Here is a 16,681-nt window from a genome sequence, read left to right as displayed (position 1 = left end):
TCTTTCATACTTTTTTCTTTCTTTCGTACTTTCTTTTGTACTTTCTTACGAACTTTCTTTCTTTCGTACTTATTTTCTCTTTTTTTCGTATCTTCTTTCTTTCGTACCTTCTCTCTTTCTTTCATTCTTTCTTTCGTACTTTTTCTTTCTTTCTTTCTTTCTTTCTTTCTTTAATTGATTGCAAAGTAACCAGGTCAAACACTCAAAGACCCTGCCCATTTGAACGGTTGCATAACTGCTTTTCCAGCTGCTGTATTTAAGCTCCGAGTCAACACTTCCTCCTCCTCACTTTGCCGTCCTGCAGCTCTCCTCAGGATTTTTTTATTTTGAGTCTCACCTTTGCTGCAGAAATGGCCACAGCTGGCAAGGTAGGTGCACAGTTTAATATGAGAGCAACTCCTATGCACAGCTGCTCTTTCAAAGAGATTTTCAGAGTAGAGTCCTGGCACACCTCAGTAATATCAGTAAAATATGAGCATTTTGCCTTCTGAAGTCAGGTTATCTTGAGTCTAAATGCAGATTGTCATAAACTAGGCTAAATATACTAATTCCAGGCTCTCATGATGTTTTTAACATGCATGTTTTTGCATCTTCATGTTGATTACCTCTGCAATGAAAACGTGAAATGATAAAACACATCTGCGTTTTGCTTTTGGCACACATTTAAAACTATCCAGACAGTTTGCACAACTGGAAACTGGCGAGCAGCAAACGGTAGAAAGCCAACGGAGGGAGGGGGAAATGTTGGAGAATGCAGGGAATTTAAAAATGACTTCATATCTCAGGAGCACTGTTGATCTCTCTAATGGTTTTCTAAGTGGTATTAAACCTGCTGCATGATACACGCCACATTGATTAATACTGTCCTAATAAAGTTTGTTTGCCAGATAACACATGTGGACTTTGAACTCCTACTTTTTATATGTTTACTTTTTATTCCAGGAGCTCTATCTGAGGCAGAGTTAACCCAAATGTGACATTTAAACATGTAGACATGTTATTCCGACCGAAATCAAGCTTCTGAAAACCAGCCTAACGCACTAATGCAGTTGCATTCCTGGTTACTTTTTAAATGCTCTGAAGTTCCAACCTTTAGCATCACTTCATAGGAAAATGAAGCTTAAATTTAAATTAATACAGCTTAATTACCAATAAAGCTGCTTTCATTTTCGGATTTTCTTTGTCAGAGTCAGAAATTATGACTGAAAATCAGCCTCAAGCATTTAAGACTGTCGCTCTGCTCTAATAAAATCTCGACAAAACCACCATTCAAGCATCTTAAAGATGACATCTGTGCAGTGAATTCGGCTCTACTTATGGGTGCAATGAAGCAGGATTCATTTCATGCTGGTTTCACCGCTGCTTCAGGTCATCAAGTGCAAGGCAGCAGTGGCCTGGGAGCCCAACAAGCCTCTGGTCATCGAGGAGATCGAGGTGGCTCCACCTCAGGCCAACGAGGTTCGCATCAAGGTAAGACGGTCGATATCAAGAGATGTCCCTGCTGATTGTGGACATTAAACTTAAACTTCTACTCATTTCTATTTGGTTGTTTTCAGCTGAACGGAGACAATTCTTTAAATGGTTACAAAAGTTATTATGTTTGGGACCGTTTATTGGGAAAAATGTGTGGTGGAAATGGACTAATTTAAATAAATAAGGTCAACATGTGTTTTGGAAATGGACTAATTTAAATAAATAAGGTAAAGATGTGAGGTGGAAATGAACTAATTTAGATAAATAAGTAAAAATGTGTGGTGGAAATGGACTAATTTAAATAAAAAAGTACAAATGTGTGGTGGAAATGGACTAATTTAAAAAGATAAGGTAAATATGTGAGGTGGAAATGGACTAATTTAAATAAATAAGGTAAAGATGTGTGGTGGAAATGGACTAATTTAAATAAATAAGGTAAAGATGTGTGGTGGAAATGGACTAATTTAAATAAATAAGGTAAAGATGTGGTGACAGTGGTCCGTCTAAGGTTATATTGGATGGGTTTTTTCAAAAATATGACCGTAAGCTGCTTTTTGAAGGAATTACATAAAACGTGGAGGTTGGGAAACCTTAACCCAGTTGCCGACCATAGAACCCACAACTTGCTTCAGCTTCTTTTTATTATTCCAAATGTGTCTTTGTATGTTTGAGTAACCAATGTGCTCAGCTGAAACTCGAAGCTTTACATTAAAGATCTATTTTGCCTGCCACAAATGGACCAGATGTGGTGCATTCTATCTAATGGTCAGCAGGGGGCGACTCCTGTGACTCAGAGCCGTATATAGAGTGAGTTCGGCCAACTATGGGTTCGAACGTTTGAGCTATCCTGCTATGCTGATTGGTTCTGGGCTGGTCACGTGTTTCGTGGACGCCATGTTTGCTACCAATATTCATACTTCATACAGCGATCCCCACAGTGAGCTATATCAGGACACTTCAAATACATTATTAAATTATTATTAGTTGTTATGCCAATATAATGCCAAGCTGCAGTGCATATGGCTGTAGTGTAAGACCGGCTCAGGGGAAACAACTACACCGTTTCCCCCGTGACAAAAAACGGAGGAAATGATGGGAGATTAAGGTCAGAAGGAAGAACTGGAAAGCGACAGATTTCTCCGTGCTGTGTGAGGTAAGTGTAATTTTTTTCCCTGACTTTTGTTAACAATTACTTAAAAAAAATAGTCATAATAGCATTAATATATACCATGCTCTCAAAAACTCCTGACACCGCTTTTAAGAAATGAATGAAGTTTGAAGTTAGCCAAGCCTTATGCTAACCTTATGCTAACCTTATGCTAGTTAGAAAATTAGCAGCTACTGTAACATCAGTAACTCGGATGCAATATAACACCTACTGGGAAAACAACGTGTGCCTTTAATTTATGTCGATTTAGACAGCCACATTTCGGTAACACATAACTTTACCTCAGTTACTAAGTTATTACTGCTATCGGGCTAATGTTATGGTGCTTTATTCCCGCGATTTACATCTTACTGAAACTCACGTCCATAGCCTCATCCTATACTGTCAATCAGATCATTTTCTTATGTATTTCGCAAAAAAACTGTAACTTTGTGAAGAATTCAGTAGTTAGTCATGAACATTTTGGATGTATTGAACTTGTGTGTATTTGGCCAATTTAGAAATGAGAGTTTTATTCATGCATGTGTTTGTGAAATAACAGATGTCTGGTTAAGAATACAAGATAACTTATTGATAGCTTTTGTAAATAAATTTGCATTTTTTCTTTTATCTGTAATTCATTTACTTCCATTAAAAAGTCGCCGTCATTTTCCTTTAGGACCACTTTGATGAAAAACAGTATGAGAGTGGCAGAGCAGATGGCCTGAGGAGACTCAAACCGAATGCCGTCCCAACCAAGTTCATCTTCACACCACCAGAGTGCCCCGAGAGACCCACCAAGCGCAGTAGGACAGAAGATGAACTGTGTCCTGGTCAGGGCTTGAAAACGAAATTATTTTTCAATCGTTCCGTTCCGAACGGTTCAGGCATGTTTAACGTTTTCGTTCTTGCGTTCCGCCACCAACATATCGTTCCTGAACCGGTTCGGAACGTAATATATCGCTCGTTCTTATTGTTCCGGCAGTGTTTGGCGGGCCTATCAAGTCTACGTGTGTGGACTTTACCTTAGAATAGACGTACTCATTAGTATTTGCCCTTGATTTACACCGGAGCTCTATGCCCAAAAATAATAAATCACCGGCAGCATCCAAAAACATTCAGATGGGCTAAAGCTGCGTTGCGTCGACGTCACTTCCTTGATCTGGGAGCTTCAATGTAAGATGAGGGTTGATCTACAACTGTAGACAACAAAGTATATGCTATATTCTACATGATTTTTTTATGAATTTTTATGTTGTAGAGTTGTGGATTTATTTTAACAATGGAGAAATTGAGCAGCCTTGCTCCCAGATCAAGGAAGTGACGTCGACGCAGCTTTAGCAGCAGAAAAGCTATCAGGCTTGTGTTGATAATAATAAACTCCTGGACTATTTTCAAACTTCCAAATGCATCGTTTTGTGAGTGCAGACCATATTTCTACTACTGTAGAAGTTTGGTGTCATGGCATGTGATTTTAGTGTGGTAATTTTGGAGATACTGCCAGGTTCCATTAACCCTTGTACTAAGCTATTCGGGATAACTCAGTAACTCAGCTGATGTTCAGCCAATATCGGAAAAACTTCGGGTGGGCTACTACCTATTATATGTAGGTATTTATTTCCACTAAAAGTGACAATGCTTTTGTTCTAATCAAAATAATAATTGACACCATTATTATTCATTTTGGTAATGTTTACTAATGTTTACAATTGCAAACGTGAAGTCCGACCATGACTGATATTATACCATTAAATCTTTCTCACTCTCTGTGCAGTCTGCAAACAATTGTACTGAATTGATAGTGTCCAATTCAACCCATGTCTAGTTAGCTTGCATACATGTTTCCACATTTAACGAGTGTGTGTGTTCTTTTCTTCTGATTCTTTTTCAGATATTCAAGTTGACCATGACCAGTTCGATCTGATGGACAATGCATGCACTGATAAGGCTGTAAGCGGGGAGACAGTTAGCAGGGAGAATGTCAGCGAGGACACTACAAACTGGGACAAACAACAACTGAACATCTTGAAGAACCAGGAATCATCACTCCAGCGGGCTCTTGTTAAAGAAAGGAAAGAGAAGTGGAAGGTTATCAGGCAGAGAAAACAACTTGAAGCAAATGTTTCAGGAGTCTTCAACACAAATCAGCTTTACAAACTTAGCCAAGCAAGTACACGGGGGACAAAATGGTCTGCTGACACGATCAAAAAAGGTCTACAATTAAAGTTTGCATGTGGTGCTACTGGATACGATCTGCTTATTGCCCAAAATCAACCTCTGACTGGAAGTTGTTCCCATAGAGCCGGGCATCTTGCATGAAGTTTTTGCCTTTCTGCGGTTGAAAATTGAGGCAATGAGACGAGAAGAGAGGGAGTGTTGCCTCACCCTTGATGAGATGTCTATCCAAACTGGTGTCCAGTATGACCCAAGTTCAAGTTGTATGCGTGGAGATGTAACCTTACCAGACCACAGCGGCGAAGCTACACATGCACTTGTCTTCATGCTTACCGGAGTGACTACACGATAGAAACAAACAGTTGGATATCACTTCACCAGCAATTCAGTGGATGGCACAAAACTAAAGCCTCTTGTACTTGTGATACTGAAGAAGGCCAAAGACATTGGGCTACATGTGACAGCAATAACATCAGACACGGGTGCTTTAAATCGTGCACTTTGGCTAAGTTTTGGCATTGTTTGTTCTAAATTCAGTAGGACTGTAAACAAAGTTCCCCATCTCATGGAAGAGGGCAGATTTCTGCATTTCATTGCTGATGTTCCCCACATCGTCAAAAATATGAAAGCGGCACTTGTCAATGGAAATGACGTCATTTTAGGGAAGGAGGTTGTTGAGAAGTTTAATTTAACATCAAACACAGTCACTGTCAAGCATGTCAAAATGCTCCAGTGAGTTCCGCACTGCGCTACTTAGTGCATTCAGAAGGATTTGACACAGATCTTCTTACCACAGCGTGGTTCTTAGATTTTTTCAACAGATGGTTTGATCTCATGTCAAGTAGACACCCTGTCTTGGCACTGAGTCAGGTCAACCAGGATTCATACGAAGCTGCACTGTCACATCTGCGCTCGGCCATACGGGTGATGAAGAACATATCTATCGAGGCAAAAGGCCATTGGAAACCCGTACAGTCGGGTGTCGTACTTTCCACATCATCAATTCTGGATATTCAGGCTGAGCTTCTCTCGCAGGGCTTTCCATTCGTCCTGACATCTCGGTTCTCCCAGGACGGCCTGGAAAACCTCTTTGGCTGTATTAGGATGAGAAACCCAACACCTACCGCCCTTGAATTTAAAGCAATACTATGTAACATTTCTACCTTAAAATAACAGCTTGAAAAAAATTGTGCAGCTAGAATGAGTTTTAATATTACGATTGGCCTGTCTGCTATGCCCTTCGGGGGTCTGAGTTGGAAAAACTGCGCTATGTAACTTTGCTGGACCGGACCGGGAGCTGAGCGGAAGTACTTTGACTTGCTTTCTGGCACACCTACCGCAAAAACAAATAGACCCCTCTCACGCTCCCAGGTACATTTGATTACTCTTACCTTCTCGGTCGACATAGCTTGCACCTTCTGACTCCTCGCCGGTTCGTCAACAAACGTGAAACGTGAAAGTGAAAGGGTGTTGTATTTACGACAGTGTAACCGTACATTACCTCCAAGCCTGTAGGGGGAGCTCCATAATGGGCTTTTTGAGAAGTTACATTGTATTGCTTTAAGCAAGCACTCAAAATCATAACCGTTGTACAGTTTTTTAAATGCCCCTCAAAAGGTAGTTACGAAGAAGATGATGGTGCTTTTCTTGCTGAGTTCCTTGATCAGCCAGGAAATCGTGCCATTACTCTGCCTGTGGATCTGGAGCTGCAGCACCTTCCATCATTTTCAGGGCTAGTAGATGCAGAGAGGAGCAGCCTGCATGATGTTGGCGGGTACTGTATCAATAAAGCGGTAAAGCAGTGTGTGTGAATGCTGTGAAGGATTCTGCGCCGAAGAAAGGTCCGGTTCAGAGGCTCACAGCTCTGAAAGAATTCAAGGAAGGCTGCTTGGTGTTCTGCACAGATGTCTGCTGGGAGCTATTTAAAAAGGCAGAACAGCTGTTTAGGGCCAGTGAAGACCACTTTGCTGCTAAAGAGAATCTTCTACTGACACTTGTAAGGCAAGCAGAGCATCTCATGCAGGACATCCATTTACCAACCTGTCATGGTATCAAACACCATCTTTTAGTCCAGTTTTTCACTGCACGGTTACACTTTCATGCTCGGAAGCAGCTGGGACAAATCCCAAAAGCTAAACTGAACAAGTCAACGGGAGCACGAGGGAGCAAAAGCATGGCCATGTGAGAAATGGTTGAAAAGCTGAGATGATAAAGTGTGAAGTGAACAGCTTGTTTTTGATTGTTGATTATTACATTGCACTAATGATTTATCTGCACATGTAAGCATAATATAGCTTACTGTAGCGATCAAAAATAGAACATATTGAACTGATTTTATATTGCACTGGATGTTAGTGATTGTTTGAATTCAATCTAATGAGTTATCTGCATTTGTAAGCATAATATGGCTATCAAAAAATAACAAATTGATCTGTTTTTTATATTGTACTGGATGTTAGTATTTGTTTAAATTTAATCTAATGATTTATCTGCACTTTTAGGCCCAACAGCCTAATAAAAAAAAATATATATTATCTTTTATATATCTATTTGTATAGGTCTGTTAGGCCTAATGACTTCCATTATTTTATATAGCACTTTGCATGCCTTATGTTTCAATGAATGTGTAAATATGTGAGAATTCTATTGCACTCGCTCCCTGCAGAACTGTTGGAAAACTGTATATAGATTTTCATTTTGAGTAAACAACATTTTGTAGACAGACATGAAGTGTGTGAACTTTGCTTAGTGTGATACAAAGTAATTAAAGGGAACTGTGAGAAACAGGGTGCTCTGGTCTTCCCACGTAGGAGAATGTGCAACCACTCAACACGTGAGGAACTAGATGTCCCAGGGAAACATTTGTTGCATCTTGCTCACAAGATTGTTTTACGTATGCTGATTGTAACTAAGCACTTACAACAGAAGCAATTGTTATGTGTCAGTTATGCCTCACTCAGCTCAACAAGCTGCATTGTATGGGAAACAAATGAAGAAAACTCAAAGTAAATGTTTGGCGAGCTTTGCTGGTGTGGGTTACCAACATTCAAGTATCAAAATGAATGACACTGTCGCCCACGCAGTGGGACTACGAAATGGCACGTGTGACACTATGTTCTGGATAAATTACAACTACACCATCAAAGGGGAACTAAGACCACAGAAAGTGTTTATGAATATAACTGGAAAACATGCCATGTGTTATTGCCAAGGGAATGGTTCAGTCCCTGTAGGCAGTCATGCTGACTGTGGTCAAACGATGGTCAGTGGAGAAGGGGCTCCAGTAAAAATAAATGCTAATTCAAACGGCACTTATTTGGTGCAAGGTGGATGGTGGTTGTGTGGGCGAGATGCATATCTGACGCTGCCAGCCAATTGGGAGGGCGTGTGCGCGCCCATATTCGTGACTGACCATCAGTGTTGGGAGTAACGGCGTTACTAACGGCGTTATTTTTCCAGTAACGGAGTACTCTAATTAATTACTTTCCCCTTCGTTACAACGCCGTTATCGTTACTGAGAATATAAAGTGGTGCGTTACTACAATTTGGTTGTAGGCTTTAGGCTACACATCAGCTGCATGCTGCCTGGAGAGAGCAGGGGTGGGGGGGGGGTGACACTGTTGCAAATGCGATGATGATTGGCTGTGTGGGCGGATGCCCTGCTCACGCTGTCTCACTGCACGCGCTAAACACACACAAGACAGCGGCGACAAGCCAGGGAAGTTCACAGGTAGCGTTCTCTAACTGGAAGTACCGGCACTACTTCTCATCCGTGGAGATAAAAGGCAAGAATGTGTATGTAACATGCACGCTATGCCCAGGGAAAAAAACTCTGTCCACATCTGCCTCAAGTAACTCAAATCTAATGAAGCACCTCACATCAACCCATGCGCATATGAAGCACTGGTTGCTTCTGCAGCTGCTAACCCAACCCCAAGCCCAAATGCAGCTAGCTAACCCAACCACAAGCCCAAATGCAGCTAGCTAACCCAACCCCAAGCCCAAATGCAGCTAGCTAACCCAACCCCAAGCCCAAATGCAGCTAGCTAACCCAACCCCAAGCCCAAATGCAGCTAGCTAACCCAACCCCAAGCCCAAATGCAGCTAGCTAACCCAACCACAAGCCCAAATGCAGCTAGCTAACCCAACCCCAAGCCCAAATGCAGCTAGCTAACCCAACCCCAAGCCCAAATGCAGCTAGCGTGAGCCCCAGCGAAGGAGACGGAATTTACAGAATTTATTTATTAATTTATTTCTATGCATCATTTGGCAGGCTGCAATCTATTGAGTTCAATATAAATACTGAATGTTCTAAATTACTGTATTTAGTGTTTTTATATCTTCTATATAGGGAGTATAGGGAAATATTCACTGAGTCTGGTCCATTTCTTTTATTCCTTTAGCACAAGTTTCTTGTGTTTACCTTGAATGAATTAAATCAGTTAATATAAACATATTTAATGTTAAAGATGTTATAGAACATAACAGCGTTATAGAACACAAAAAATAACGCCACAGTTACTTTGCTGAGTAACTAATTACTTTTACAATGTGGTAACTGAGTTACTAACTCAATTACTTTTTGGGAGCAGTAACTAGTAACTATAACTAATTACTTTTTAAAAGTAACTTGACCAACACTGCTGACCATACAATTATAATCAATGCAATTCCAGGTCAACTAAAGATGGGTGCGAGAAGAAAAAGAGACATTCCCGAGTTCAAACCACATGATGCACTCTGGGGCTCAGATGTCCCTGATGAACACAAACATTTGGTCAACCAGCAACAAAGTCTGGCTTTCTGTCTTTCCCTGGCTGGGAGTGGGCAAGAACGTGCTCCGTTTGGAAACCATAGACTATAGACTTGGAGCTTTCATTAATCTTACATCAATAGTGCATGAAGGTCAAAACAGAGAAATAAATGCTTTGCGGACAATGGTTCTTCAGAACAGGATGGCTTTAGATCTTCTAACTGCAGCTTCTGGTGGCGTTCGTGTGATGATAAATACTTCATGTTGTCCCTACATTCCGGACGAAATCGGAACTAATGTATCCGTAGCTATGCAAGGCCTACGTAACCTTCAAAAGGCCATAGGTCAAGACAATAATGCTCAAGGTCTCGACTTGATGTCCTGGCTGACTTCAGGACCATGGTGGCACATCCTAATGCGAATTGCAATACCTATTCTCTGTGTCATGTTTCTGCTTTGCCTATTTACAATGTGCATTATTCCTTGTCTTAAATCAATGATTAACAATATGATGGCAGGAATGTTTTCTAACTATGTCTTACTTGTCCAACATGACCCGGAGGAGCTCGGCAAGGATGCTACAGTCTAAGTGACACCAATACTGAAAACACATTATGTGAATGGTGCTAGGTTGATGTTGACTCGTGGTAACTAAAAATGAAAAACAGGAGGGAAATGTTGGAAAACTGTATATAGATTTTCATTTTGAGTAAACAACATTTTATAGACAGACATGAATGTGTGTGAGCTTTGCTTGGTGTGATACAAAGTAATTAAAGGGAACTGTGAGAAACAGGGTGCTCTGGTCTTCCCACGTAGGAGAATGTGCAACCACTCAACACGTGAGGAACTAGATGTCCCAGGGAAACATTTGTTGCATCTTGCTCACAAGATTGTTTTACGTATGCTGATTGTAACTAAGCTGTGTGATTAAAAAGAACTACACGGGGAAAGTCGGATGGACTCGTTTGAGCACGGGTGAAGGAGTAAGTTCTGTCACTCCAGTTCAGTTCACTTGAGTGAACTGTGTTCCAGCTGGGTTAACTTTTAGACCCAACAAGAACAATCAAAACTTTCATCAATTTTCATACATTGGATACAACTGTGTGTGTTTTTTTTTGTTTTTGGGAGGGGGGTGTGTGAATAATACTAATGACCATAATGATCACAAACAGTAACACAAGTTTTATTTGTATTATAATTATAATTCAATTAATAATTATTCTACATATTCTAATTCTACATATTAATAATTCCTCTGTAACGGATGGAGATGTGACTAGGCTGACTACAATGCATGTACAGTACTTTTAAGATATTCAAGGTAAGTAGAGGCTGGGATATTAAATGTGACCTGTTTTAGAGATATTGCTGTGTCAAATTTGCAGTAACTACAATAGCCAACCTAATACCAAGGCATTGAATGCATTTTTCTCAGTTTCAACATAGACGTAGTTACTACACTTTGCCCTTGTAGGACCTATCACATTTCTTCAATTGCCTTTTTGAATGCACTGCCTTACTTAAGGCAACAACACGGAAGGCAAAGCGAGTTAGGTCCTGTGTTAACAAGAACCTCTTTTAAGCAAACTCCTTGTATACGAACGATGTTCTTAATGTTTGAGTTCATATGTAGGGATCTTGATAATACTACAAGCGAAGTTTGATGATATATCGAGCCTTATTTGTATTTTAAATTCAGCGACTCTGACATATGCGGCCCATAGGCTTACGCTGTGGAATCTTCGCCGTTGGTAGCGAACATGGCGCCCATGATTCGAGTTGGCCGAACTCTCTCTATATACGGCTCTGCTGTGACTGAGCGGGTTTTTACTGAAGCCAAAGAAAATGACCATTCCTAATGGATCCGTCCCTCTCTGTGAATGTTTTTCCTAAGTATGTCATGTTAATGTTGAGTTTTGGCCTCTTTAATGGTACCGTTACAGTCAAATGGACAGATGGGTGGATTCTACCTTTGGAAGCAATAATGGAATCATATTCCAACTACAGATCTAGTTAAATCCATTCTTCACATGTCAAATCAACACAAGTTGTTCAAGGAAGGGTTTGTTTTTCTTGTTTTCTTTTTTTCCACATCAATGCTGTGCTTGTTCCTCTGTGCAGATCGTGGCTACAGGAGTGTGCCACACCGACCTGTACCACCTGTTTGAGGGAATGCACAAAGATGGATTCCCGGCAGTCCTCGGCCACGAGGGAGCTGGCATCGTGGAAAGTGTCGGTCCGGGTGTCGCTGAGTTCCAGCCAGGTCAGTAAAATCTCAAAAAGTTAGTTTTCTCTCTTATTGGATTGGATGTTTGGATGCTTTCTATTCGTTTGGGTTGTAAGTTGGTCTAAAATTCAACATTTTTCAGGAGACAAGGTTATCCCCCTTTTCATCTCCCAGTGTCGAGAATGTCGCTTCTGCAAGAGTCCGAAGACCAACCAGTGCGAGAAAGGATGGTGAGTGGATCTCTTCGTACTTTCTTTCTTTCTTTCTTTTGTACTTTCTGTTGTACTTTTTCTTTCTTTCGTTCTTTCTTTCTTTCTTTCTTTCTTTCTTTCGTACTTTTTCTTTCTTTTTGTACTCTTTCTTTCTTTCGTACTTTCTTTCGTACTTTCTTTCTTTCTTTCGTACTTTTTCTTTCTTTTTGTACTCTTTCTTTCTTTTTGTACTCTTTCTTTCTTTTGTACTTTTTCTTTTTCTTTCGTACTTTCTTTTGTACTTTCTTTTGCACTTTCTGTTGTACTTTTTCTTTCTTTCGTACTTTCTTTCGTACTTTCTTTCTTTCTTTCGTACTTTTTCTTTCTTTTTGTACTTTTTCTTTCTTTTGTACTTTCTTTCGTACTTTCTTTCTGTTGTACTTTTTCTTTCTTTCGTACTTTCTTTCGTTCTTTCTTTCGTACTTTTTCTTTCTTTTTGTACTCTTTCTTTCTTTCGTACTTTTTCTTTCTTTTTGTACTTTTTCTTTCTTTTGTACTTTCTTTCGTACTTTCTTTCTTTCGTACTTTTTCTTTCTTTTTGTACTTTTTCCTTCTCTCGTACTTTTTCTTTCGTACTTTCTTTCTCTTTTGTACTTTTTCTTTCGTACTTTATTTCTTTCGTACTTTATTTCTTTCGTACTTTCTTTCGTGCTTTCTTTCGTACTTTCTTTCGTACTTTCTTTCGTACTTTCTCTTACCTTTGATCTTCTGATTCCAATCATCCAAAGATATGCTCGTTGCATTTTAGCGCCATCTGGTGCTGCATCAAGCGGTCGTTTACAGTCGAATTCAAAGCCAGTGTCGTGCATCTTCTGCACAGGGCTGCTGATCATCACGATGTGATGGCGTCGGCAGACACCAGGATGACCTGTAAGGGGAAGAAGGTGCTGCAGTTTATGGGAACCAGTACGTTCTCCGAGTACACCGTGATTAACCAGATCGCTGTGGCTAAGATCGACCCCGCTGCTCCTCTGGACAAAGTCTGCCTGCTTGGTTGTGGGATCTGCACAGGATTTGGAGCCGCCGTGAATACCGCTAAGGTGTGTTTGTGTGAAACGTCCAGCTGTGACCGCACAGCAGAGGTGGGTAGAGCAGCCAAAAAATGTACTCCAGTAAAAGTAAAAAGTAGTCATCCAAATAATTACTTGAGTAAGAGTAAAAAAGTGCTCGGTGAAAAAACTACTTTAGTACTGAGTAACTGTTGAGTAACGTCTGATTTATTTGTTAACACAAGCATTCAATCAGACAGATAAAAATACTAAATAATCATCTTTAGGTAAATTAGAGTTCATCTGATTGATAAAATAAATTAAAATGAATTAATTAATTACAAAATAGCTTAAATTAAAATAATCCAGGTCTTCAATAAAAAATACAAGAGACTTAGGAAATGTTTAAAACATATGTAACCTAAAAAACAAACATTCACCTATCCATGGGGGGAAAAACGAGTTTAGGAAACTTAGCGCTACATGTTTCCTCAAGTTAAATGTTAAGTTTCTGCTGAAATGTGCGTTTGTTTTGGTTGACACAGAAGACACTTAATGTAGCTGCTGTTTCTCACTCTTTGTAAGGTAAACATGCTTTCAGTATGAGGCCTCGTCTGCGTCTTCATTTCCCACCGTTGGTTCTGACATTTTTCATCTGTTTCTTTCTTTGTTTGCTACGACTGCTAATGCTAAAGCTAACCCGTCCCGCCGCTGAGATCGAGTACGGTCACGTGACCAGACTGCACGGCTGCGTCTGATTGGTGGAACACAGTCAGGTGGTAGAGCCTTTGGCGGAAGTCTCTCTCTCTGTCAGAATAAAACATTAAAATGAGGCGTACGCGGGGGGATAAAAGTAATGAGGCGTAGAATACCAAAGAGGTAAGAAGAAAAGTAACCAGCTCATTGTAGCCTAATGTAGCGGAGTAAGAGGACAGTTTCTGCTGCACACATCTACTCAAGTAAAAGTAAAAAGTATAGAGATTTAAAACTACTCCTAGAAGTATAATTATTTCAAAACCTTACTCAAGTAAATGTAACTTGTTACTACCCACCTTCAGGTTGAGCCGGGCTCCACGTGTGCCGTGTTCGGTCTGGGAGCCGTGGGTCTGGCGGCGGTCATGGGCTGCAAGTTTGCAGGAGCAAAGAAGATCATCGCCATTGACGTCAACCCGGAGAAGTTCGAGAAGGCCAAAGTGTTCGGTGCCACCGACTTTGTGAACCCCGAGGATCACAATCAGCCCATCAGCCAAGTGCTGGCGGAGATGACCGACGGAGGGGTGGACTACTCCCTCGAATGTGTCGGGAATGTGGGGGTCATGGTGAGAACGTCCACCATGTGTGAATGCTTGCTTTACATCCATAAGTGCTAAATGAAATGTAGTGCATTTGTGCTGTTTTTCCATCCAGCGCAGCGCCTTGGAGTCCTGTGTGAAAGGTTGGGGAGTCAGCGTCATCGTTGGCTGGACTGACATGCACGACTTTGCTTCCCGACCCATTCAGCTCATTGCTGGACGCACATGGAAAGGATCCCTGTTCGGAGGTGAAGCTAATGGCCGCTTATTGTTTTGATTGGTTTTCAATCTTAACTTCTTTTCTGATATAAAGAGGAAGCTCCTCCAAGAGATGGACCGGCCTCGATGAGGCTTCCATTTTTTTTATGACTGGGCAACGATTAAAATGTTTAATCTAATTAATCACATGATTTCTCTGATTAATAACGATTTGTATTTGCATTTGTACGCGAAATCCAAAAATGAATCCAAAAGTAGCGTATAGCTTTTAGCATTTAGCTTTATTTTAAATGTGCTGCCATATGAATGAAAGTGCCATAACATTTGTTGTGCAAACACACTTTTAACATCAGCATCTTTCTGTAGTTTTTTATGTAGAAGCCTCGCTCCACTGTCTGTTTCCTTGAATGACTTGCTGCTATCAGTTGTGTGTTTTGCCTTTAAGTGATATTTTAGACTGGAACTACTACGCTGAGAAGACAATTCAACTTGGCAGTGTTTACAGATGACTTTGGTTTCGTCGACTCCGCCGTCTGGAAGAACTTTAAAATGAAAATGGCCGAGTAAAAGTTCCGTACCCTTCTCCATGTTTGGTGGATCCGCCGATTACTGTCTTTTCCGCAGAGATGGGGACTCAACTCACTGTGACTTGGAATCAAGTCGACTCGAGTCGCTGTTTTGATGACTTGTGACTTGACTTGACAAAAAATAAAAGACTTGAGACTCGACTCGGACTTGGAAGTTAAAGAATCTGCCTTTCACTTGACTTGAGACACGATGACTTGAATGACTTGAGTGTTAAGCATCTAGCATAACTTCGAACTTATCGCCATTTGTAGATCCATTCTGACCAGTAAGTACTCGTCAAATTAGCCAATATTATCCTGTTAGCCTAGTCGGTAGTTAGCTAACGTTAGCTTGATATGATACGGGGTGGACGGGTTGGACACATTGGCCAATGACAGTTACCTACAGCTGGCCCCGGTTCGAGTCCCGCATCGGACGGCCCTGTGCTGCGTGTTGTTCCCCCTCTCTCTGCCCCCTGCTTCCTGTCTCTCTGAACTTTCCTATCCATTAAAGACACAAAAGCCCAAAAAAATTATTAAAAAAAAAAAAAAATGCGTTAATGCACGATAAAATATTTAGCAACGTTAAACAATTAACAACTCACCCAGCCCTAATTTTAATGAATCAAGTGGTGGAAACCAGCTGAGCGCACAGCTGCTGACTGACTCTGTTCAGTGAACAACACGTTTGAGCTCTATCCGAGTCATGATGGTCGTCTAAAAGCTTTCAGTGTTTAACCTGCAGTCGTTCAAACAACACGAGACATCGTTTTCAGTTTATCTCACTGCTTCTGCTCTCTGGGGTTCAGGGTTCAAGAGTAAGGACGGCGTTCCTGAGATGGTTAAAAAGTACCTGGACAGGAAGGTGAAGCTGGACGAGTTCATCACTCACAGCATGACGTTGGACCAAGTCAACAAAGCCATCGAGCTGATGAAGCGCGGCCAATGGTACGTTCCCAAAGCTGCTCGGGTTTTATGATCTGTGAGCAAAGACTAAAGGTGAAATCCTCTTTTTTTTTCTCCTGCTTCACAGCATCCGGACGGTTCTGAGAGTTTCTCCACTATAAATCCTCGGTGTTGCTTTGAGTCACGTTAAAATCCAGCAGCAGTGATGCCGCACGGTTGTCCGAATACTCGGAATCGGCCCTATTCAGCGGATCGTGTGTTCAGACTGTGACAATCGCAGTGTGCACGAGGTCCCACAAAAGTGCAAAATAAATGATTAAAACAGATTGTGTCAGTTTTGTTTCATAAATCATTGAAATGTTTATAAGATTATACCGTGTAACTGAAGCAGATGAGCCTTGGTATACAGAATACTACCAAAAGTGTTGGATGCAGAGGTCGCAGACTTTCTGCAGAGTCGGTCGCTACAGACCTCCAAACTTCATGTTAGCTTCAGATTAGCAATTTGCAATGAAGCTGATTTCACTTAAGCTCTAAACTCTGTAAACTTTAGCAACATTTGAAACATTTTCAGGTGAGAAAGTAGTCGTTTAGATCCCCAACGTGTTAAAAACCTGACAAAATACCGGCTGTTTACAATTTTGTTCCCACGAATTCGGCGCTACTAAAACTAGCCGCAG

General features: G+C 40.9%; 1 protein-coding gene across 1 annotated transcript; it reads left to right on the top strand.

The window, feature by feature from the left end:
• The first annotated feature begins 290 nt into the window (after window positions 1–290).
• Window positions 291–16,327, top strand: LOC142402553 (alcohol dehydrogenase 1-like). The gene is made up of 9 exons (XM_075488080.1): window positions 291–368; window positions 1,369–1,470; window positions 11,673–11,814; window positions 11,921–12,008; window positions 12,850–13,069; window positions 14,077–14,337; window positions 14,426–14,558; window positions 15,905–16,043; window positions 16,129–16,327. Exons 1-9 carry the CDS (start codon window positions 351–353, stop codon window positions 16,160–16,162), a joined length of 1,137 nt encoding a protein of 378 aa, XP_075344195.1. The 5' UTR covers window positions 291–350; the 3' UTR covers window positions 16,163–16,327.
• The last annotated feature ends 354 nt before the right edge of the window (window positions 16,328–16,681 follow it).

This window comes from Odontesthes bonariensis, chromosome 17, assembly GCF_027942865.1.
Source record: "Odontesthes bonariensis isolate fOdoBon6 chromosome 17, fOdoBon6.hap1, whole genome shotgun sequence".
NCBI lineage: Eukaryota > Metazoa > Chordata > Actinopteri > Atheriniformes > Atherinopsidae > Odontesthes > Odontesthes bonariensis.
The sequence above is the reverse complement of the archived record's forward strand: the minus strand, read 5'-3'. Positions and strand labels throughout refer to the sequence as shown.

What these genes read in the sequence shown, in the direction of transcription:
- LOC142402553 (XM_075488080.1), top strand. An exon ending in AACCAGTGCGAGAAAGGATG is followed by an intron (nt 12,009 to 12,849) that starts GTGAGTGGATCT and finishes TCTTCTGCACAG; the next exon opens with GGCTGCTGATCATCACGATG. An exon ending in GAAAGGATCCCTGTTCGGAG is followed by an intron (nt 14,559 to 15,904) that starts GTGAAGCTAATG and finishes TCTGGGGTTCAG; the next exon opens with GGTTCAAGAGTAAGGACGGC.